This window comes from Sus scrofa, chromosome 4 (genome assembly GCF_054392235.1).
Source record: "Sus scrofa isolate SSC_HxYL_T2T_F1_AM1 chromosome 4, Sscrofa_HxYL_maternal_Yorkshire_Landrace_v2.0, whole genome shotgun sequence".
Classification (NCBI taxonomy): Eukaryota; Metazoa; Chordata; class Mammalia; order Artiodactyla; family Suidae; genus Sus; species Sus scrofa.
Window position 1 is genome coordinate 29,326,926 of NC_139386.1, and position 23,986 is coordinate 29,350,911.

A 23,986-nucleotide genomic window follows, 5' to 3' on the forward strand; every position below is an offset into this window, starting at 1 on the left:
CAACTGTAATGACATGGACTTGAGCCAGAGTAGTAGGCATGAACCTTCTGGGAATTAAAAAAACTTGTTATCCTGCTGTAAAAGCTTTTATCCTAAGGCATTTAACATATTCTAGTTTTAAAAGTATTACTCTGTTTCTGTAGTATGGTTTTATAATTAGTCTGGAAATTTCTGCATGTGTAAGTATATGCTAAAGTTTTTATATTTACTTTTCTAAAATATGAAGATCTAATTAGTTTTCTAGCTTAAAAGAAATTCTGAGTTGATTTTAAGCTTTTGCATTGCCTAGCAAATCTTGAGATCTCAAAATGACATTTAAGTGATTGAATACAATGGTCTGGGTACAAAATTAATGTTTTACATTAAGAGCAGTTAAAATATAGTGATTGGATAGGGCTTCAGAAATTAGGTTTAATTCATTTTAAAGTTTTTGTCCCATCTCGTGGCACAGAACATTTGAGTTTATATATGGGAATTGGTTACTTCATGTTGGCATATTGATAAAGGCTAACCAAGCCAAGTTTGAAAATGGATTGTTTTACTTTTTCTTTTGATTTAGATAGGCACTGCTACAAAAATCTATGTGTTTGAAATCTTGTTAAGAGCAAAGATAAAAATCCTGTTTTGGATTTGGGATAAACAATGTCAGTGCTTTTGCTTATTAGTGATTTTAATTTTATTTTTTTGCCATGGCCATTTTTCATGTCTAAATTCTTTTCTTGTGGTTGATTATTCTTTTAAATCTATGCTTAGGGAAACATAAGCTATGAAAGAACCATTGTACCTATGATCTGAGATTAGAATTTGACTCTCTGAGTGACCTATTGTAGGTCAGTGTTGTATAAATTAAAGCTATGTGACCCTAGAATCTACCTTTATTTTAAAAAGACTTGGTGGCTTTTAGAATACAATGAGGAGTGCTTAAATGCACCCTATTTGTTTGTGAAACTTCTTTGGATTATGCTCTAAGAATGCATTAAGGAGTTCCCTCATGGCTCAGTGGGTTGGGGATCTGATATTGTCACTGCTATGGCTCTGTTTACAGCTGTGGCATGGGTTTGGTCTCTGGCCCAGGAACTTCTATATGTGGTGGGTGTGGCCAAAAAATAAAAAAGAACTGCATTAATTTGAATTGAAATGGTGGGGCAGATTTGGTAGGAGGTTTTGTACATTTTTATTTTAAAAGTTATTAGTGCTATGTTATGGGGGTGGCGAAAAAAAAAAAAATGCCAGGATTGTTGGTGGTCATATTTGTGTGTGTGTGTGTGTGTGTGTGTGTGTGTGTGCACGTGCATGTGTTTCACTCAGTTTAGTTTATCTGCTGTAAATACTTGTCATTCAATTTAAAGTTACTTTTTCTGGACTCAAGAAAGCTTGAGTAAGGATGATTTGAGGAAGTTTTAGATCTTAACTGAAGATTTGGATCTGATGTATGGTTTGATAATGTCACTGTAAAAAATGTTTTGTATTGATTCTTAGGATAGTTTGTTCCATTTTAACATCCAGAATTGGGGTATGTCCTGAATTGGTTGTGGTTTTAGCTTTGGGAACTCAAAATAATATATCTTAAGATTGATGGTGTCTAAGATTCAATGAGATATTCATGCTCAAATTTCTTTGTAACAATCAAATATTTTATCCTTTGTAATTTGAACAATAGTGTGTGGATTTTTATATCAAGTTTTTAATTTCGGTGAGTTTTGATATATACATATGCTGGTGCAGCTACCACCAAATCAAGATAAAGAATATTTCTGGGATTTCTCATTGTGGCTTAGTGGGTTAGGAACCTGACTAGCTAGTCTCCATTAGTAGGCAGGTTTGATTCCTGACCTTGCTCAGTGGTTTAAGGATTCAGCGTCGCCGCAAGCTGTGGGTCACAGATGCAGCTTGGCTCCCACATTGCTGTGACTGTGGCATAGGCTGGCAGGTGCAGCTCCAATTTGACCCCTAACCTAGGAACTTCCATGTGCCATAGGTGCGGCCATTAAATTTTTTTAAAAAGGGGAATATTTCTGTTACCCCAGAAAGACCCCTTGTTCCTCTTTGCAGTTGTACTTTATTCCTGGTTCATCCATTGATCTACTTTCCATCCTTGTAGAGTAGTTTTGTCTGTTCTAGAATTTTACATAAGTGGAATGATAAGTGTAAGCTTGGGCCTGGCTTATGTTGACTAGCAGGTTTTGAGATTGATTTGTGTTATTATATGTACCAGAATTTTGATTCTTTCCATTACTGACTAGTATTCCATTCTATGAATATACTACAGTTTGTTTATATATTCATCTATTGATGAACATTTAGATTACTTCTGGGTTTGTCTATTTCAAATAAAGTTGTGAGTATTCATGTACAAGTTTTTGTCAACATATAATAAGAACCAGTAGTTTCATGATTATGTTTCAGATTTTAATTTGCAAATTTAGTCTCTGCCATTTGCTTGTTCTGAGTTTCCTAAATGTTTTTTTAGTACATTTGAGTTAATTACTGCCATCAAAGGAAGAATCTCCATATAGGCAGAGTCTGAATTAGGTATGGTTTTGGTCCTCATAGTTTAGGCAGCCTGCAGTATTCTGATATTATCATTTCTATTCTCATTATCATTTTGTCACATTTCCTAAGTTTTCATTATGTATCAGTTGATTTTGTAATCTTTTTACATGTTTTATGTCATTTAAATTGTATAACTGAGGTAGATTCTCTTACTTTCCCCATTTTATAGATGAGGGAGCTAAAGCACAGATAGTTTAGCTATTTTTAAGTGGTAGAACCAGAATTTTTGGTGGTTGTATTTTCAGTCTTGCCTGTACAATTTTATTTAACTTATAATTACAATATGTACTAATAGGGCTTTACAGCTGTATCACCATGTAAGCGCTTCAGTGAAAAATCAAATTCAAAATTTTAACTTGAGTGCAGAAATGTATTCTCTCTGCAGTACCCTCACTTGCTTCTGCGGCTTTAGCACAGTTCAATTATTATGTCCACATTTTTTTTTTTTTTTGCCTTGTTTCGTAAGTTCTGCTTCTCTCAGTTTTGTTATTAACCCAGTTCTTGTAGGTATTTGGGTTTATAACATTCTCCCACCAGTGGCCAGAAGAGATAGGGTGGCCCTTATTCTTCCTTTTTCATAGTTTAAGACTTTAGTATGAAATAGCTTTCATGATTAGAAGTATAATTTTGGGCAAATTACACTCTCTATGCATCAATTCCCCCTCTTTAAAATGGGGATAAAAATTATTATTTCTCTCTATGCATCAATTCCCCCTCTTTAAAATGGGGATAAAAATTATTATTTATCTTTCAGGTTTTTAGGATTATATGAGAAAATGAATTTCTCTTGCTCAGTACATATACCTTTGATAATTAATTGTTAGACCTGCCCTTTTTTTCTTTCTTTCCATGAACTCCTCCATTTTTGTCATAATTTAGAAATTTTTTTGTTCTGGAAATAACTAATTTTTCTGAATTGTAATTGAGACCCACAAGACTTGATTTCTTCATCTTCACTCCAGGAATTTTTAGTAAAAAATCTCCTCTGAATCTAACTTTGTTTGTTTTGGGTTCCTAAAATTTGATTAGTTGTATATATAGATTATCTGAAATGGGTTACACTGAAACACTGGTGCTGTATCCTTTTAAGTTACTCCTTATTTTCTTATCTAGACTGAATATCAAAGACCTGAGAATTTTTAGTACATTAAGTTAAATGAAAGCTGTTTGAATCCATTTCATCAGGATGATCCAGATAAGGACTTATATATTGAGTTTGAGGAAGAGAACTACAGGTCTTACAGTGGGCTAGATGAATAGGTAGGGTATAAAATATGCATTGTCTTTTTTTCTCCAGAGTATTCAGAATATAACTAATTATGATTGCTTACACAGGTTCCAGCAACGGATAGAAATGCTTTGAGTTCACTCTGGGGAAAACTGGCCTCTGAAATCTTAATGCAAAATTGGGATGCAGCCATGGAAGACCTTACCCGACTAAAGGAGACCATAGATAATAATGTGAGTTACACATTTTCGGGGTAGTTTTCTGAAATTTCTTTGTATCCTTCATTTTTTTTTTTTTTTTTTTTTAAGGAAAACACTGTGTACTTTAAAAAGGAAGGGAGAGAGACTAAACTAAAAATGTTGACCTGACGTAAAAATCGTCATAGGTTAGTGAGTTGATAAGTTTCACTGAATCTCCTTGAAGGAAGCTGTCAAACTTCTTTTGGCTCTTAGAAAAAGTAACTTCAGTTTCCTTTTTTGTTAGAGCTATAGTGCCTTTTTTTTAACTTGTGCCAGTGAAGATGAGACAGTACTGGTTAGTGTCACTCGTTAGTGAAAATACCATGCGGGAGAGAGTTCCAGTTGTGGTGCAGCAGAAGCAAATCTGACTAGGAACCATGAGGTTTTGGGTTCAATCCCTGGCATCACTCAGTGGGTTAAGGATCCTGCATTGCCATGAGCTGTGGTGTAGGTTGCAGATGTGGCTCAGATCTGGCATTGCTGTGGTTGTGGCGTAGGCCAGCAGCTGTAGCTCCAATTAGACCCTTAGCCTGGGAACCTCCATATGCTGCAGATGTGGCCCTAAAAAGGGGGGGGGGGGCAAAAAATAAATAAAAAATGGCTTAGTGGACATTATTGAATCTCGTGTTTGAGGGGCAGAGAAATTTTGAATGTCAAGGGTCATGCAGAAAGTAGAATGGTCTAAGGGATTGGAATTCAATCATAACCTTAGAAGGTTCTCATTTTAACTGAAATTCTGAGGTCAGCAATGTTTATTCCCTTTCCTCTTTCTCATATAATAATATTTCCTGTGTATATATATTTTTAACCCTTTAGTCTGTGAGTTCTCCACTTCAGTCTCTTCAGCAGCGAACATGGCTCATTCACTGGTCTCTGTTTGTTTTCTTCAATCACCCCAAAGGACGTGATAACATTATCGATCTCTTCCTTTACCAGCCACAGTAAGTTATTTCATTGTATAATTTTGGCTTTAATTATATGAAATCAAATGCATTTTTTAAAAACTTTTAAGATAAACTTTTGTCCAGCATTTGAATTTATTGTCACATTTTTTTCCCCTCTTCATGTGGTAGATTTGCTTGTTAATTGAAAAAGCTTACATGTAACTCTTAAGTAAATTACTTGACAAAAGTATACTCTAAGCCCTTGAAAGTGCTATTTAAGTATTGTCCATGGGCCAGCAGCATCGGTATCATGCAGAATCTCAGGCCTTATATTAGAGAAACTAAATCAGAATCTGTAATGTAACAAGAACCCAGGTAACTCATATACATTAAAGCTTTAGAATTAAGACTCTATGGCATATTATTTGAAAGGAAGATTTACATTCCAAAAGAATCCCCTTTATATCATCTTTACTCCATCATTCAGCTTTTGTTGATAAGAAATTCACTGCTTTATGAACTAGACTGTTCTGTTAACTAGAAATCATTTTTAAAAATGTATTCTTTCAGCTGAGGAAGGTCAGTGCCTCTGAATCTTCTGCCCATTATTTCTTATTTCTTTGGTTGCAACAATGGAAAACAAGACTGCTCTATGAAAATAATTGAGATATGTGAGGATAATTTTACTTATCTTTCTTTCCTTCAGGCTAAATATCTCTGGTTTTATCAAATTGTATAGTAATGTAGTTTTTCAAATTCTTTAATATTTTGGCTGCTGTTCTAGATAATTGCCACACCACTTTACCCACAGCCTTCTTAAAATCTGGATCTTTAAAATTGAAAGCTTCTTCTAGGATTTTTGCTCCTATGTCCAGTACATACACTTACATTATATAGCCCAGGCTTGCAGTAACATAGTTTAAAAATTGGTTCTTAATAGGACTTATTGAATATATCGTTGACTAAATTTCACATGAACACTTAGAGCCATATTTTTGCTCTTTTTAACCCAAATGAAGACAGAGATCCTATTACATTTCACTTGATTTTGTTTATTGCTATTTGTCAAATTAAGATTTGATTTTAACATTTTTTTCCTAAAATGCATATATATTTACAAAAGTAAAGTTTAGGAATAGACAGAATAGCTTATTTTTAAATTTTTTAGTAATTTTTTATGTCTTGAAAATAAGGTAATAATACTTTAGCAATATTTTTACATAAGTTGATGAAATATAATCATTTAAACCAAGTCACTTTAATAAGCATGTTCTTTAAGTGCTCATTTTAGTAAGATTTTTAAGACTGAAATATTTGACCTGTTCAGGTAAGTTGTTAGCATAACCATGAAGACTTTGAATTTAAGAGAAATTAAGTTATTGGTGATGATACAAAGGAAAACTACTTGCCAACCAAGAAGTGCCAGTAATTCTTTAATGTAGAAACAGGGAGCCATTCTTATTCTTAAATGGTGTAAATTGTGTTCTCTGCACTAAATGCTAAATGTTCTCCTCAGTCTGGCAAATAGAAGCACTTTCATTAGAAGTTTATTTTTGAAATAACATTATAACTGAAGTTTAGTACTAATGTATTTAGTCAGTATTTGCATGGCATACTGGTCCAGTTTGTTAAAACTGAGCATGAGCAGGAAGTTCCCTTGTGGCACAGCAGGATAAGGTATCCAGCATTGCCCCACCTGTGGCGCAAGTCACAGCTGCAGCATAGGTCTGGCTCCTAGCCAGGGAATTTCCACGTGCTGTGGATGTGCCCCCTGTCCCCCAAAACAAAAAACTGAACATGGGCAAAGAAGTTTTTGTAACAGAAAATTATTTTTGTTTTTCCTTGAAAAAAGAGAAGCAAAATGTCCACTGTATTACTGGGAAAGAAGACAGTGTGTGATATTTGCCTGCATTCCAGCAGTAAATTTTAATTGTAAATTACAAGAGAAAATTTTATAATTTATGTAGCATTATAGTAATTTCTTTTTTTAATTAGAGATACTTTTTAGCATTCAAATATCCCTTATAGATTCAAATTATTCACAAATGTGGACATAATTATGCTTTATTCTGTCTAAGCTCTTGTTTGTTCTTAAAGAAATTCTACTTGTGGGGAATTTACACTTTTTAAAGTTATATACATATTTTACTTTTGCTGTGATAAGTTATTTGTAATCTGGAAAGTTAGATAAGTTATAGTCCATATTGTTATATTAAGTAAAAAGCTTTTGGAAAGGGTTAAAAAAAGAAAAGCCAAAAAGTTGCTGCTGTTGCACAGTGGGTTAAGAATCTGACTGCAGAGGCTCTGGTTCAATCCCCTGCCTGGGCTGTGGGTTAAAGGATCCAGAGTTGCCAGCTGTAGCATAGGTCACAGTTGAGGCTCAGATTCAATCCCTGGCTCAGGAACTCCATATGCCTCTGATGTGGCCATAAAAAAAAGAAAGAAAAACCACTGTGTACTAAAGTAAGATCCTACAAAGATGGTATTATTTTGTTCTGGACTTTGGTTTAGCAAACTCACAACTTTGGCAGTATCCTAAGGGTAGGTTTGCAAAGAACAAAGCTGAATTAACCTCTAAAAGACTGATACATAAAACAAAAATGCTGTCATTATTTGCCTTGAGAAGTGCTCCGAGGACTAAGTACTTGAAACATTGACCAGATTCTGACCTTACAGGTTTAATACATAGGAAGCTGTAGAATACAGAAGATCCCTTTGTGATTTCCTGGAGTCAGAATAGAAAATTAACTTACGTGACTAGAATGTTCAGTGGCACCATCCAGTTAAGCATCATGTTAACATGTACATTTTTCACAATAGGAATATTCTTACCACTAGGACCAGCTCATGAACGTTTTTGGCATGCAGGTCACCCTAAACATTGGATGGGCATTTCCAAGATTTGCTTTTTACTTCTCTTTTTATGGCTCCCTTTCAGATCAGTACCTCTCACTCTACTCTTTCTCCCATCTCGTCTTCCTCCCTTGTCCTTCTGTATTGATTTAAATGTTACTGTCTTTTATCATGTTCTTAAGTCTTCCTGATCTGGTAGCTTTGTATTACCAAACTGATGAATCTCTGCTCTGGTGCATTGTTTACTTAATCCTCTGAGTACAGTCTTATTTTTGTTATACTCTATTATTATTTTTTTTAAGGTTTCTTTTTAGGGCCACACCCATGATATATGGAAGTTCCCACTCTAGGGGTCAAATCCGAGCTATAGCTGCCAGCCTACACCACAGCCACAGCAATGCCGGATCCAAGCTACATCTGGGGCCCACATGACAGCTCACAGCAGCACTGGATCCCTGACCCACTGAGCTAGGCCAGGGATCAAAACCCACATCCTCGTGGATACTAGTCGAATTCATTTGTGTTGCACCACAGTGGGAACTCCATGTTATACTCTGATTCTTGAGAGATACTTTTTCCTGCACCCTTTGGGCAGCTGTTACATTTTAGAAGAGGCTTTTTTATTTGTGATATTGGCAGTTGCAATTTCATGCAGTAGTTGAGACATGCCATTATTGGATGAATCTGGAGTATCTAGAAAATGATTGGTAAATTGTTGTGAGAACTTTGGGATTGTTGGTGAGTATAAAATAGTTGCATATTTATTTTTAATGCTAAACTATCTATGCATCTTACTAAAATATTTTATAAGAATTTTAAACTTAGAGTTCTCGTTGTGGCTCAGTGGTTAATTAACCCAACTAGTACCCATGAGGATGCAGGTTCAATCCCTGGCCTTGCTCAGTGGGTTAAGGATTCAGTGTTGCCATTAGCTGTGGTGTAGGTCTCAGACATGGCTCAAATCCCACATGGCTATGGCTGTGGCATAGGCCAGCAGCTACGGTTGGATTAGACCCCTAGCCTAGGAACCTTCATATGCCATTGGTATGGCCCTAAAAAGACAAGACAAAAAACCCAAAAAACAAAAGAATTTCAAACTCAAGAATTAAGGATATATTTCTCATTATTTATGGAGATTAACCATGCATTCAAATGTGAAGAGGTTAAAAGTAACATTATCATGTACTATTTTGCCTCCCTCCTAAATAGTAAAACCTCTAAGATTGTCTTATGAGTTGATTGCTATCCCTGAAATCACAGGTGGGATATGACCCTTCCGTAAATAGGCAGATTTGACCCAAACTTTGGATCCTATAGTAACTAGCTCTAATCTTAACATCTAGTAGATGGGTTAAGGATAAGGACAACTCTTCTTGAATTCAGCCAAAGTAATCACTAGGAATTGGCTTTCCTTGCAACTACTTACAGGTAGATCCACCCTCCTGTAGTTTTTGCAGTTACGTATGTACATAGAAAGGAACATTAAATTCAGCTTTTTAAAAAATATTTGTAAGTAATGAAAGGAAGTGTAAAACAAGAAAAGTAAAATGTTCAAACCTACTGTGAAAATTATCTACAAATGAGGGGGAAATGGTGTGGATTTATTCCTGACAACCTTGCTTTTATAAAATTAAAACAATATATTTAAGAACCATTTATTATATAGATAATAGAAATAAAAGAGTAGTTGAATTGAGATTGAAGCAAGTTTTGTTAAAGAAAAAAATCAAACTTTTATAAAGGGAAACAATGCAAAAAGGTAGATTTTTTTAAAAAAAATTTAAGATAAAGATTCATGATCATAGAAATTAAAATAACTACTTAGAGTTAAGACAGTTAATTATCAAGCTGTATTCTACAAATCTGCTTAATACCTTCATTCGTATTTCAGTAGTTCATATACCAAAAAAGACAGTACCGTATGCTGTTAAAAATCTCTTGGTAAAATTTTAAAAAGTAGAAATTTTACGTATTTTGATTTCTGGACAGAACAGTAAAACTAGAAATTATTAAAAGTTTTATAAATAACTGCATCAGAGAAGAAATTAGATGTTAACAATTGTGAAATATCTGCCAAGGTAGCACTCAGAAATTAATTCCTAGCTTTGAGTATTCGTTTGACTTTTAAAACCTTGATTAAAAGTACTGAAAAACAGAACAAAGGCACTGAAAATAAAACTTGCAGTATATTAGTAAATGTTGCAATTACTAATTTTGGAAGATTAAATGAACTAGGTATACATGGGGAGTTACTCTCTTTGTAAGCAAATAGGACCAACCCTAATATCCAGTAAGAGCCTCTTACCCCTTCCAGGACCCAAATTAGGTATACACACTGCAGAGAAAAAAAAATTCGGATGTTTAGAAGAAAAAGATACATCAGAATTACCTTTGGGAAACCTTGTTGTTACTGGTGAACAGTTCTTAAACTTCTTGGTCTTGAAACCCTTTTACACTATTAAGAATTGTTGAGTATAATTTTATTTGTGTTGGCTAAATCTGTTTATACTGTATTAGAAATTAAGACCGAGAAATTTTAAAATATATTAATTGACAAATAGTAAATTTGTTATAGTTGACATGTATTTTTATGAAAAGTAACTTTTAAAAAATCAGTTTAGTGGTAAGAGTGGCATTGTTTTACATTTTTGCAGACCCTTACATTTCTGGCTTAATTGACAGCTAGATTTTCATGTCCACTTTCATACCTGATTTTCCATTAGTCTCTTGAGATATGTTATTTTGTTTGAAGGATATAAAGAAAATCTAGCCTCACAGATGCATGTAGTTGGGAAAGAGAGGTGTTTTAATAGCCTTTTCAGATAGTTGTGAATTACCTTTTTTTTTTTGATAATACACCAGAATTCGACAAGTAGTAATTTCTTAAAAGTTATCGTAATGTAGGATTTGAAGCTGTAGCATTTGATTTTTTTGGATTCCAAATCACACTAGAATTCTTAAACTATATTGGTTGATCTTGCACTTTAAATGGATCTTTTACCTATGCATGATTTTTTTTTTTTTTTTTTTTGCCCGCACCTGCAGCTTGCAGAAGTTCCTGGGCCAGGGATCAGACCCCACCCACATCAGTGACTGTACCAAATCCTTAACTGCTAGCTCACCAGGAAACTGCCCCATGCATGATTTTTTTAATACTATGTATTTGTTGTTTGGAAAGTATAGGTTCAGGGACTTAAATATAATACCAAACAAATCACGTTTTTAATTTCACTACTAAACCCATTAGAACAGTCTTAAAGTATTGGGAAGTCATCAAACTCTTGATGACAGTTAACATATTTTCCAAAATATTACCTTTTTTTTTGAAAGTGCTAATTTTATCATTTGTTTTTATTGAAGAATAGGCTATACTTCATTTTCTGGAAAATAATCTGCCCAGTACCCAAGAATAGCTTTGGTTTGACTGTCTTCTTTGTGGTTGTTGTTTTTATTTGTTTGCTTGTTTGTTGTGGCCATGTCTGTGACATGTGGAAGTTCCTAGGCCAGGGATCAAACCCACATCACAGCAGTGGCCCAAACCACAGTGGTGACAATGCTGATCCTTAACCTGCTGAACCACCAGGGAACTCCTTTGACTGTCGTTCTTTCACGTATAAATAGTTCTGTGAATAAAGCAGCTTTTTTGTAAGACTGAGCTGCTGGTTCACCTTGCAGCTCAGTCATACAAGTACTTTTTCTTAAGACAACCATAACACTGAAGTGTTCAGCAGAAGATCTTCTACACACTTCCCATTTTAGTCATATAGAATATTAAAAAGATTAGTACTCAAGGGTTGAAATTTTTGAAAATTAAGAATTTTACTACCTTATCAAGGACATAATCGAAGTTAGCTTCTTTTTTCTCTCTTTTGACTACACCTGTAGCATTTGGAAGTTCTTAGGACAAATCAAACCTTCTCCACAGCCGCAACCTAAGCCGCTGCAGTGACAGTGCAAGATCCTTAACCCAATGAGCCAAAAGAGAACTTTTTTTTTTTTTTTTATTACATTTTTTTTTTTTTTTCCCACTGTACAGCAAGGGGGTCAGGTTATCCTTACATGTATACATTATAATTACAGTTTTCCCCCCACCCTTTCTTCTGTTGCAACATGAGTATCTAGACAAAGTTCTCAATGCTATTCAGCAGGATCTCCTTGTAAATCTATTCTAAGTTGTATCTGAAAAGCCCAAGCTCCCGATCCCTCCCACTCCCTCCCCCTCCCATCAGGCAGCTACAAGTCTCTTCTCCAAGTCCATGATTTTCTTTTCTGAGATGTTCATTTGTGCTGGATATTAGATTCCAGTTATAAGTGATATCATATGGCATTTGTCTTTGTCTTTCTGGCTCATTTCACTCAGTATGAGATTCTCTAGTTCCATCCATGTTGCTGCAAATGGCGTTATGTCATCATTCTTTTTTATGGCTGAGTAGTATTCCATTGTGTATATATACCACATCTTCCGAATCCAATTATCTGTCGATGGACATTTGGGTTGTTTCCATGTCCTGGCTATTGTGAATAGTGCTGCAATGAACATGCGGGTGCACGTGTCTCTTTTAAGTAGAGTTTTGTCCGGATAGATGCCCAAGAGTGGGATTGCGGGGTCATATGGAAGTTCTATGTATAGATTTCTAAGGAGAACTTTTTTTTTAACTGCAAGAATGTGGTTGTTAAAACATAACAGTGACTAGTATAGTGTGATGCTACTACTGTGATTTGTTCTTAGGTAGCAGACGATTTCATTTTTCGTTTACAATTCATTGATTTTTAGCATCTTTACCAGGTGGTGCAGCCATTACCATAAATTGGTTTTTTAACATTTTCATCCTCCCAGTAAGAACCTGCAATGCCATTTGGACTTCTTTTTTTTTTTTTTTTTTTTTTTTTAACAGAAATAGCCTGTTAGCAAAATGTTAAAAAGAAAAAACTGTTCAGGAGTTCCTGTCGTGGTGCAGCAGAAACAAATCCGACTAGGATCCATGAGGTTGTGGGTTCAATCCCTGGCCTTGCTCAGTGGGTTATGGATCCAGCGTTGCCGTGAGCTGTGGTGTAGTTCGCAGATATGGCTCAAATCTGGTGTTGGTGTGGCTGTGACATAGGCCCACAGCTGTAGCTCCGATAAGACACATAGCCTGGGAACCTTCATATGCTGTGGGTGCAGCCCTAAAAAGACAAAAGACAAAAAAAAAAAAAAAAAGAAGAAGAAGAAGAAAACCGTTTAGTATTATTACAATTTACAATTTTCGGTTCTCAGTAAAGTACTATGCTCATCTTTTTCACTTGCTATAGGATCAGATTACCATCATGTTTTCTTCCTTATTAGTAATGTCTTGTGACTTATTTTGATGTTTGTTTGAGTCTAACTTTAGAATACACTCAGTTGACTTGACAGATCATTGTTTTAGCCATTTTCCTAGATTGCATATTAAGTAGAATATCTTCCAGGAAGTAGTATGTCGTTTGTATGTCTACAGTTAGTATGGTTTTCAGTTTTCTCTGGTGGGTAGTAGGTAATAATAGAGAATGTATCACATTTTTCTGTTTTTTTATTTCTAATAGCATAGGAGTACAGTTTAATGTGGTTTATTGCGTATGTTAAATTGATAGTTTGTATGGATTGTGATTTCAGACTTTTTTAAAATAAGAAAGTACTTTGGAGATAATTTATACTTTTGTCCTTGAAGTGAGAGTCTAGATGACGGTGCAGGTTAAAGTCTCTTACATCGTATATATTGCCATTTCTGCTATAATTTATTCTGAATCTAAAATGGAGATGATTTACACATTTGAAAAATGTTGAACTTTTAAATGTAACAAAATATATAAGATATGGTATCAGGTATAAGCTAGAACAGTGTTTGTAGGCTATTAGAGATGAGGCTTTGCCACCAAATGTAGATGCTATTAGGGAAAAGAATGCATTTGTAATACAATGCCCTAGTTACTCTCCAGTTGTAAAAAAAAAAAAAAAAAAAAAAATTCAAAGTTCAGTTAGCTAACGAATATTTGTTTTCTAAATAAAAGTAACATAAATGTCCTAAGAAATTTAATTTTTTACTATTCATAGTCAACTAGATGGTGTCCAGAGTTTGTCCTGATTTACCCTTCTGCCTTTATTCTTCCCGATAAGAAAACTTTTTCATGTAGATATTTTACCTGCATTAGCTCAGGATGATCTCTAAATTCCCCATTTAAAAATCCATCCTTTAAAGTTCTACTAAGTCATGCTTTTAAAAATTTTTTCACTCTGTCTTTCTGGAAGTACCTTTCTTTCTTGTATGAATTCAAAGCCTGCCTGTTTTTCAAACTACAGCTCAGGTTTACTTCCTTCGTGAGATGCTGACCATTGTGCCCACCTTATATTTGGAATTTAATTATAAAATGTCTTTTTAAATTATTTAATGTCTCTTTTTAAGAAACTTAATAATGCTTTATTCCCCAACTAGATTATATGTATATGTAAGAGCAAAATTTTTATTCTTCATGTCTTTGTAGCATCCCCCATGTAATAGATATTTAAATATTTTTTTAATTTAGTGGCATATTCTACCTTATCCTTTGATTGCTAAATGTTCTGGCTTATAATTAGAAAATACTGTAAAAAAACTTTCATGAAAGTGCAATTGGAACAGTGTTGTACTAGGGAGAAAATAAACATTTTTACTTAACCATCATAAAATTACTTCAGGAGTTCCCGTCATGGCTCAGTGGTTAGCGAATCTAACTAGGAACCATGAGGTTACGGGTTCGATCCCTGGCCTTACTCAGTTAAGGATCTGGCGTTGCTGTGAGCTGTGGTGTAGGTTGCAGATGTGGCTTGGATCCCGCGTTGCTGTGGCTCTGGCGTAGGCCCATGGCTACAGCTCCCATTCAACCCCTGGCCTGGGAACCTCCATGTGCCACGGGAGTGGCCCAAGAAATGGCAAAAAGACAAAAAAATAAAATAAAATTACTTCAGATAAGCAGCGAGATCCTGCTCTGTAGCAGTGGTAACTATATCTAGTCACTTGTGATGGAAAATGATGGAGAATAATGTGAGAAAAAAGAAAAATTTATATATATGTATGACAGGGTCACTTTGCTGTATATTAGAAGTTGACAGAACACTGTAAATCAACTATAATGGAAAAAATAAAAATCACAAAATAAAATTATACTTCAGAGCTCAGTAAATACTGAAGCTCTTATTTAAAGGAAAAATAATTTTAATAATAACTTAAAAATAATTTAAGGAGGTATAGCCTTTCTTACATAGTGTATAATTCAAAAGAAGTGTCTTAAGAACATAATTATATGCAGATATATTGTGCATGCTAAACACAGTGTAAATATATAACAGCTATCATTGAGACCTTAAAAAGTTAGAATAGTCCAGTGAAGATGAAAATTGATTTGACCTTTAAATTTTGATTTAAAAAAGAAAGATGATATAAAAAAGTAGTAGAACAAAAGAGCACAATAGTTGTGGATATAGGCTGTTAACCAAATCTATGGTTTTGTTTATATTTGAACTAAATATATAATTACTGATCATACAAGCGTGTGAACTAAGATAACTTCTCCAGAATCACCCTTAATCCCCACTTTCTTCCTTTATGTATGGATCAGTATAACATCCATGCATATATACATACATACCTACATACATACTACATAGAAAAGATCACTTCCACCCTAGCAGGTAGTGATTCCCTGCTATGTTTAGAAGTCAGCTACAATAATGCTGTATACCAGGATCTGCAAACTAGGGACTAAAATTATGAGCTAATAGGAGTTCATGGTGGCCTCGTGGTTAAGGATCTGGAGTTTTACTTTTGTGGCTCAGGCTCAGTCCCTGGCTTCAGACATGCTGCAGTGGTGGCCAAAAAAGAAAAAAAAAAATTATTAAAAAAAAATGGGCTAATCTTGTGGCCCACTGCCTTTTTTTTTATATGGCCTGTAATCTAAGAATGGCTTTTACATTTTAAGTGGTTGAAAAAAAAATGAAAAGAATAATATTTTGTGTTATAAAAATTACATGAAGTTGCAATTTTAGTGTCCATAAATTTTCACTGAAACACACAGTCATTGATCTATTGATTGTCTTTGGCTGCTTTTGAACTATAATGGCAAGAGTTGAATTGTTGTGGCAGAGATTGTATGTTATGAACTCTTCTTGCCTCACTGTGCTACTTAGTGGATGAATCCCAGTGATGCTGCAGGTGGTAAGTAGATGAAGTTTTAAGTGCCATGGGTGTCACTGTACTGCAACCTTTATTACCAATGTATACTTATTATTTCAAAACAAGAAGAGAAAAGTGGACTTCAGCTGTCTTAAATTTTAAGGCACAGTGGAGTGTGGAGTAGAAATTAATTTTGTTTCAAATTAGAAAGCAAAGTACTGAACTGTAGATATGTTGAAAGAATATAGTGCACATCCACATTATCAGAATGTAATCACTCATTACAGTAGCTCCAACAGATTGTAAAGCAACTATCAGAAAAATGAGGAAATTTAAAACAGAACATCACACCACAGCAGAATTTTCCTTGCAAAAATAATGAAATGGGGCTTCAAACAAAGTAAGTTCCTGAGCAGCTCTTTTGTTAGCCAAGTAAGGAAAGCCATTTATCAGTGGTGATTCTGTTAAATTATGTTCAGTTGCAGCAGCCAAAGAAATACGTCCAGAAAAATGAATTTGTTTAAAACTATTTGCCTTTTGGTGAGAATAATTACTCAGAATTGAAGATATTGAGTGCAACATTAGTAATCAATTTAAAAAAAAAGCTTTTTTTTTTTTTTTTTTTTGCTTTTTAGGGCCGCACTCATGGCATATGGAGTAAAGCATATGATTTTTAGTGGTTTTCCTTGACTTTTGATGAGTCGACAGATGTTTACCAGTATGGCTAGTTGTTGGTTGGTGCTAGATTTGAAATGACTGAAGAACATGCCTTATGAAAAGTCTATGTGGAACAACTACAGGTGAAAAAGTCTCTAAAGTTGAGAAGACACTAATTTAGTATAACCTGAAGTAGAATCTGTTGAGATGTTTTAAAACTTCTGGTGGCAAATATATTGTGGAGGAGAAAAATGCTCATTTGGACAAATTTACAAGGCTTGTGAAAATGTGAGATATTCAAGGCCTTATAATTATTGATGGCATTACTCATTTCCAGATACTTTGTGGAAAATACTTGAATGTGTGGTGTATTATTGAACCGTTATTGTCAGCAGTGAACCTCATTTGCTATCGTGGACTTAACTGTTGTCAATCCATGCATTTTTGTCAGACAAATAGAGTATCTTGACTTTACCTACTGGTACGCTGGTGAGATGGCTTAGCAGTGACAAAAGTTTTACTGTGACTTTTTTGAGCTTAGGCAAGATTGAAATTTTCAACAAAAAAATTTGCCCTTAACCACTGTCACAAAGCCCTGAATGGCTCTAGACTCGATAATGTTTCTTAATTAATTCGACTTAAAATTACAAATCAAAACAGGACTTATATGCAAAACTTATATTCCAATAATCATTTTGATGACAGTTAACATATAATGAAATATGCAGCTGCTTTATACATTTTACATTCTTTTGAAAGTTAAAGGAAGAAATGAGGAGTTCCCTTTCTGGCTCAGTGGGTTACAAACTCGACTAGTTATCTGAGGATATGAGTTGAATCCCTGGCCTCGCTCAGTGGGTTAAGGATCTGGCATTGCCATGAGCTGTGATGTAGGTTTCAGACAGGGCTCAGATCCTGTGTTGCCGTGGCTGTGGTGTAGGCTAGCAGCTACAGCTGCGATTCAGCCTCTAGCCTCAGAACTTCCATATGCCGCAGGTGCGGTCCTGAAAAGCAAAAAAAAAAGGGGGTGGTGGTGAATTACACCTTCATTTCAATACAGATTTTTAGCAGATACTTTTTTTTTTTTTTTTTTTTTTTTGTCTTTTTGCTATTTCTTGGGCCGCTCTTGCGGCATATGGAGGTTCCCAGGCTAGGGGTTGAATTGGAGCTGTAGCCACTGGCCTACGCCAGAGCCACAGTAACGTGGGATCCGAGCTGCATCTGCAACCTACACCACAGCTCAGGGCAACGCAGGATCCTTAACCCACTGAGCAGGGGCAGGGACCGAACCCGCAACCTCATGGTTCCTAGTCGGATTCGTTAACCACTGCGCCACAACGGGAACTCCAGCAGATACATTTTTTAATTCAAATTGTAACTTCAGAAAGTTTTAGACCTCAATACAAGTACAGAGGAAATTTTTATATTTAAAAATAAATTTCACCGCAATTGAAATGAAAGTGATTTATCTGCAGTGTGATGATATGCTAAAATGTGATGTCAAAAGAAGAATTTTGGAGTTCCTGTTGTGGCTCAGTGGGTTAGGAACACAGCATAGTGTCTGTGAGGGTGCGGTTCGTCCTTGGCATCACTCGGCGGGTTAAAGGATCTGGCATTGCCACAAGCTGTGGTATAGGTTACAGATGCTAGGTTGTAGATGTGGCTCGAATCTGGTGTTGCTGTGGCTGTGATGTAAGTTGGCAGTGGCAGCTCTAATTTGATCCCTAGCCTGGGAGCTTCCATATGCCACAGATGAGGCCCTAAATGAAAAAAAAGAATTTAATAGAATTTTATTAAAGACTTCTAAGTGAAAATATGCTAAATTAAAATCTTATGCCTGTTGATTGATATCAGTATTCGGTAGTACCTATACATGTAGAAAATCATTTTCATAGGTTAAGTCTGTAAAATCTCATCATTGGTCAGCATTAACAGATAAATATTTGCAGTAAATTTTAGTGACAGTGATCTCAAGCTTTGAACCCACTTAAGCAAAGTTACCCTATTAAAGGAATTCTAGACTTCTCATTAGTGGATTCAAATGATAAAAAATTGTACTCAACTATTACATTTTGGTCCTGTCAATAAAATGTTTTCAGAATTTCTTTTTATTTAAGTCCCTGATTAATAGTCTCAGTCTCACCTCACAACCTACAAAACCTAAAATATTCATTATCTGGCCCTCTACAAAAATTTTGCTGATACTTGCAATGTACTCACACAAGAGATAATTGCCTGAGGAAGTTATTCTTCAGTAAAAGCAATGAAATTGTTCATGGTGCAATGATATAAAGAAAGGATAAGTAAAAATAAATATGTTTAACATCATACAAAATAAGCTTATAGTTATTTATCTTTTATGATAAATTCATGAATGAGGTTCATAAAATGCCTGCTAAAATTACCTACTTCAAAAGTGATTAAGAAACAATCATGCTCTCCAGTGCTTGTATATATTTCTGATAAGAGAGTACCAAGGCAATCACTTTTGCCTAGCAAATATTTCATTTAAAATTTTTTGCCTGGGGAGTTCCTGTCGTGGCACAGCAGAAACAAATCTGACTGGTATCCATGAGGATGCTGGTTCAATCCCTGGCGTTGCTCAGTGGATCGGGGATCTTGCATTGCCTTGAGCTGTGTTGTTGGTTGAGGATGTGACTCTGATCTTGTGTTGCTATGGCTGTGGTGTAGGCTGGCAGCCTTAGATCCAATTCAACCCCTAGACTGGAAACTTCCACATGTCATGGGTGTGGCCTTAAAAAAAAAAAAAAAAAAAACTGCCCGAAACTCAGGTTTAGTTTTTCAGATGATGAAACTTTAAGATGATTTGTTTAGTTATCTTTTCCTAGAAATTGTTTTTTTCTTGAGTGAATATTGATTCTTTTTATACTCTGCCTTGTTTAGAGAGAATTTAAGGAGGGCTAAGTGGGACTAGATTTTATTAAGTGTTAGATTATTATCAGATTCTAGGGTCCTCTAAAGAGTTCAGAGAAGACTTATGGGGAATCTACAGTGTGACACAGTATAAAGATTTATTTTATTAACATAGTCTGAGAGAACTTGGAAGATAAAGTATCTGGCCCACCAGGTTAAAGATCTGCGTTCACATTGCTATGGCTGGGGTTTGATCCCTGGTCTGGGAACTTCTGCTTGCTGTGGGTGTTACCAAAAAAAAAAAAAAGAGGAAAGCAGGAGGCAGTCAGTGGTGGTGTGGTGGGAGATGGAGGTAGATGAGTACTTTGAGGCTTGGAAATTTGATTAAGAGAAATGGACTTTATTGACAGGTATTTCCAGACTTGGCATATAGTGTTTGGTGCTCAGAGATAAAAATTGGGGCCCTATATAAGAACTTTGAGCAGGAGAAATACAAGATAAACACAGAATGACAGAGGATGGCCAGATGCGGATCATCAGAATAATTTGCAATCTTTCATACCCTGAATTGAATGCTTTAAGTGCCTTATTTTCTAAATACGAAGAGTGTTTTGCACATAGTCTTTTATACATTGTTCTGATAGGTAAATGCAATCTTCCCCCCCCCCCCCCCCGCTGTACAGCATGGGGGCCAAGTTACATTTACATGTATACATTTTTTTTCCACTCTTTGTTCTGTTGCAGTGTAAGTATCTAGACATAGTTCTCAATGCTACTCAGCAGGATCTCATTGTAAATCCATTCTAAGTTGTATCCGATAACCCCAAGCTCCTGATCTCTCCCACTCCCTCCCTTTCCCCCCAGGCAGCCACAAGTCTATTCTCCAAGTCCAGGATTTTCTTTTTTGTGGAAATGTTCATTTGTGCAGTGTATTAGATTCCAGTTATAAGTGATATATGGTATTTGTCTTTGTCTTTCTGACTTATTTTACTCAGTATGAGAGTCTCTAGTTTCATCCATGTTGCTGTAAATGTCGTTATTTTTTATGGCTGAATAGTATTCCATTGTTGTATGTATACCACATCTTCCTGATCCAATCATCTGTTGATGGACATATCGGTTGTTTCCATGTCTTGGCTATTGTGAATAGTGCTGCAATGAACATGTGGGTGCATGTGTCTCTTTTAAGTAGAGTTTTGTCTGGATATATGCCCAAGAGTGGGATTGCAGGGTCTTGTGAAAATTCTATGGATAGACTTCTAAGGTATCTCCAAATTGTTCTCCATAGAGGTTGTACCAGTTTACATTCCCACCAGCAGTGCAGGAGGGTTCCCTTTTCTCCACAGCCCCTCCAGCACTTGTTATTTGTGGACTTAGTAATGGTGGCCATTCTGACTGGTGTGAGGTGGTATCTCATGGTAGTTTTGATTTGTAGGTAAATGCAATCTTTTGAAACAGACTAACAGCATGTATAAGGGTCTTCTAAAATCCTTTTACTCACCAATGGTAATAGGATTATTTACCTCTTAAGTGAGTCTCTCATCTCACTCCAAATTGGAAAATACCAGCTAGTGTTCTCATCATGTAGACTTTTTCTTGGAGATGTCCCTTATAACATTTATTCTTAAGTTTTTACATCCTAGGACAGTGCAGTTTAGTGGGCTGCTCAAGTGCTTTCTTTAAATCACAGAGATTATAGATCTAGAAAAACTGGGTAACTTAAGTAACTTTTTTATTTTTACCACAGGTATCTGAATGCAATTCAGACGATGTGTCCACACATACTCCGCTATTTGACCACAGCAGTCATAACAAACAAAGATGTTCGAAAACGCCGGCAGGTACTAAAAGATCTGGTCAAAGTTATTCAACAGGTAAAAACTAAAGTCTTCACTGATAATTAAAATATACCTATACTTTTCAGTCTAACCTCTTTTTCTAAAGTATTTGTTCTTAAGGAAAGGCTACCTAAAGTATACATGAAGAGATCTTTAAGTTCAAGATATACTTATGGTAGATGTGGTATGAATGAATACTGCCCTCTGCTAGTTGGATACCTAATACACATTGTTACTAGTGTTGGTCTTACTGCAAAGAGTCAGAGAGATCTGGAGCCTGGAAGTCTTTTGGAAGGCCACCACCTACATAATTCCAGAGTAGTGACTTTTACATGGAGTGTAATTTTAATAGTCCCCAAGTTGTACAAAAGCTATAGCCCTACTGGCTGATTTTTAGTAAATTTCTCAGCAATAACTTAAAAAAACACACACACACACACTTAAATATTTATTTGATCTAAGAATAATTTAAGTACAAAAAGACAATTTTATTCTGCAAGATATGGGTACCCTTTTACTTGGACAAGTTCATCACTGTTTATTGACTAAGGGAAACTTGGCAGTAGAGGAATTTGAAAGCTTTTGGAATGGTTCTAGGATGAGAATTTCGAGAACTTAGTCTGGAAGGCCAAGGTGTGGTGTGGAATTAGTATGTGAGCAATTGCTTTTAGAAGATAGTACTTTGTTATAAATTTGTTAGAAATTAATGGTAAGGCAGGAGAAAATAAAATGGAGCTATTCTTGGGGCAATGTACTAAACAATGTTGAATCAGATCCAACATGACCTTTGATTTAATTTTACAGGAGTCTTACACATATAAAGACCCAATTACAGAGTTTGTTGAATGCTTGTATGTTAATTTTGACTTTGATGGGGCTCAGAAAAAGCTGAGGGAATGTGAATCAGTAAGTATAAATTTTTACTTATAACATTCTTAAATGCGGAGATGTAAGAATTAACTTTGTAGTTCTATTAAAGTAATTATATTGGATATGTTCATAATCTTAAAATGGCAGATTGTTTTGGAGTTCCTCTTGTGGCTCAGCAGGTAAGGAGTCTGACTAGCATCCATGAGGACACAGGTTTGATCCTTGGCCTTGCTCAGTGGGTTAAGGATCCGGCATTGCCGCGAGCTGTGGTGTAGGTTGCAGATGCAATTCGGATCCTGTGTTGCTGTGGCTGTGGTGTAGCCTGGCAGCTACAGCTCCAATTAGACCCCTAGCCTGGGAGTCTCCATGTGCTGCGCATGTGGCCCTAGAAATGCAAAAAAAAAAAAAGGCAGGCAGATTGTTTTAAAATGTGCTGGGGTGAAGAAATTTTTAATGTTATTGCTATATGTGTATCCCTTTTGTTAGCACAGTTGTTAAAATATCAGGGGCATTATGAAATTCACATACAATTTCATATCTTATCCTGAATGAGTAAGTATGTGATATATTTTATATATATAGGAAAAGTCATATGGACTTTTAGATCACAACTGTGTTTCCACTTTGTTACAGAACCAGGCCTTTCTTTACAATTTTTCACATGATCATATTTAACATTCGATATAAATCAGTCAAGCTGAGACTGAATTTAACTACAGTGTCTTATGTTGGTTGGTAGAAACTAAAATACTTTGAGAACAACTGAAAGCGTTAGATTTATGGTTTCTTTTTGAATAAGTTGGTTTGCAACTTTTGAGAAACTAAGAATTTTTACCTGTTGAATGCATTTACCTAACAAATTACTAGCTGTCAGTTTCATTTCTGAACCCAAATGTTAGCACACAGAAATGGGAAGAATTTTTTGAAGGACTAAGATCTTAATTTGTCTAAGAAAAGGAAATTATGTAAGTATACCTTTAGAGGTGATTTTCAAACACTGGACAAAATTAGAATCCATTTGTGTATATGAAGTCAAATGTCATGTTATTAAATATTGATATATATTTGTAATGCTGAGTATCTAGGTCTTGCCAAGGCAGTGGGGCACTTGGTTGCTATTTTCAAAGTTGAAATATTCTTTTAATTATGATATTATCTGTGGAATAGGTGCCACCCCTTGAATTTTTCTCTTTTAGATTTTTAAGTCTGCTTACTATCACAGAAATATGCTTATATTGAGTCCACTCATAACTATTTTAAATAGATGGAAAAGATATGTTATCTAAGAGCATTTATGTAGGATAATGACAGGACAAAGCTTTGTTACAAGATTGCTTAAGTTGTCAGTGAAACAAGGAGAACATTGCAGTTCTTAGTTCTTATTCTTGTAGCTTTCATTTACTTGTTTAAATTACTGAAGACTTGAACATAATGTTCTAGATAGTGCTATAGTGTAGAACTTGTGTTGTTAGATGAGAGAATTGTGAATGGAGTAATGAGTAAAGCATAAAATATTTGAGACTAATTTTTAAAAATTGCTTGTCAACACCATTAATTTTTTTCTTTTATATTTTATACACATAGGTGCTAGTGAATGATTTCTTTTTGGTGGCTTGTCTTGAGGATTTCATTGAAAATGCTCGTCTTTTCATATTTGAGACTTTTTGTCGCATCCATCAGTGTATCAGCATTAAGTAAGAACACCCTGATTTGATTTGTATTTTCTACTTTCAGATTTCTGGAAACTTTCATTTATTATAAAGTTAGACTTAATAGGATTCCAGTTAATTGGATTTTTATTTTATCTCTCTTTGCTTTAGAAGAA

The 23,986-nt window shown here is 35.2% G+C and overlaps 1 protein-coding gene across 1 annotated transcript in view; it reads left to right on the forward strand.

The window, feature by feature from the left end:
- The window catches only part of EIF3E (eukaryotic translation initiation factor 3 subunit E), a 54,611-nt gene that overhangs the window by 13,988 nt on the left and 16,637 nt on the right, over window positions 1-23,986 (forward strand). Inside the window, exons 6-10 of the mRNA XM_021089027.2 lie at window positions 3,889-4,014; window positions 4,837-4,961; window positions 21,201-21,327; window positions 22,096-22,197; window positions 23,746-23,855. Coding sequence (XP_020944686.1) covers window positions 3,889-4,014; window positions 4,837-4,961; window positions 21,201-21,327; window positions 22,096-22,197; window positions 23,746-23,855 — 590 coding nt within the window. The remainder of the gene's footprint in view (window positions 1-3,888; window positions 4,015-4,836; window positions 4,962-21,200; window positions 21,328-22,095; window positions 22,198-23,745; window positions 23,856-23,986) is intronic.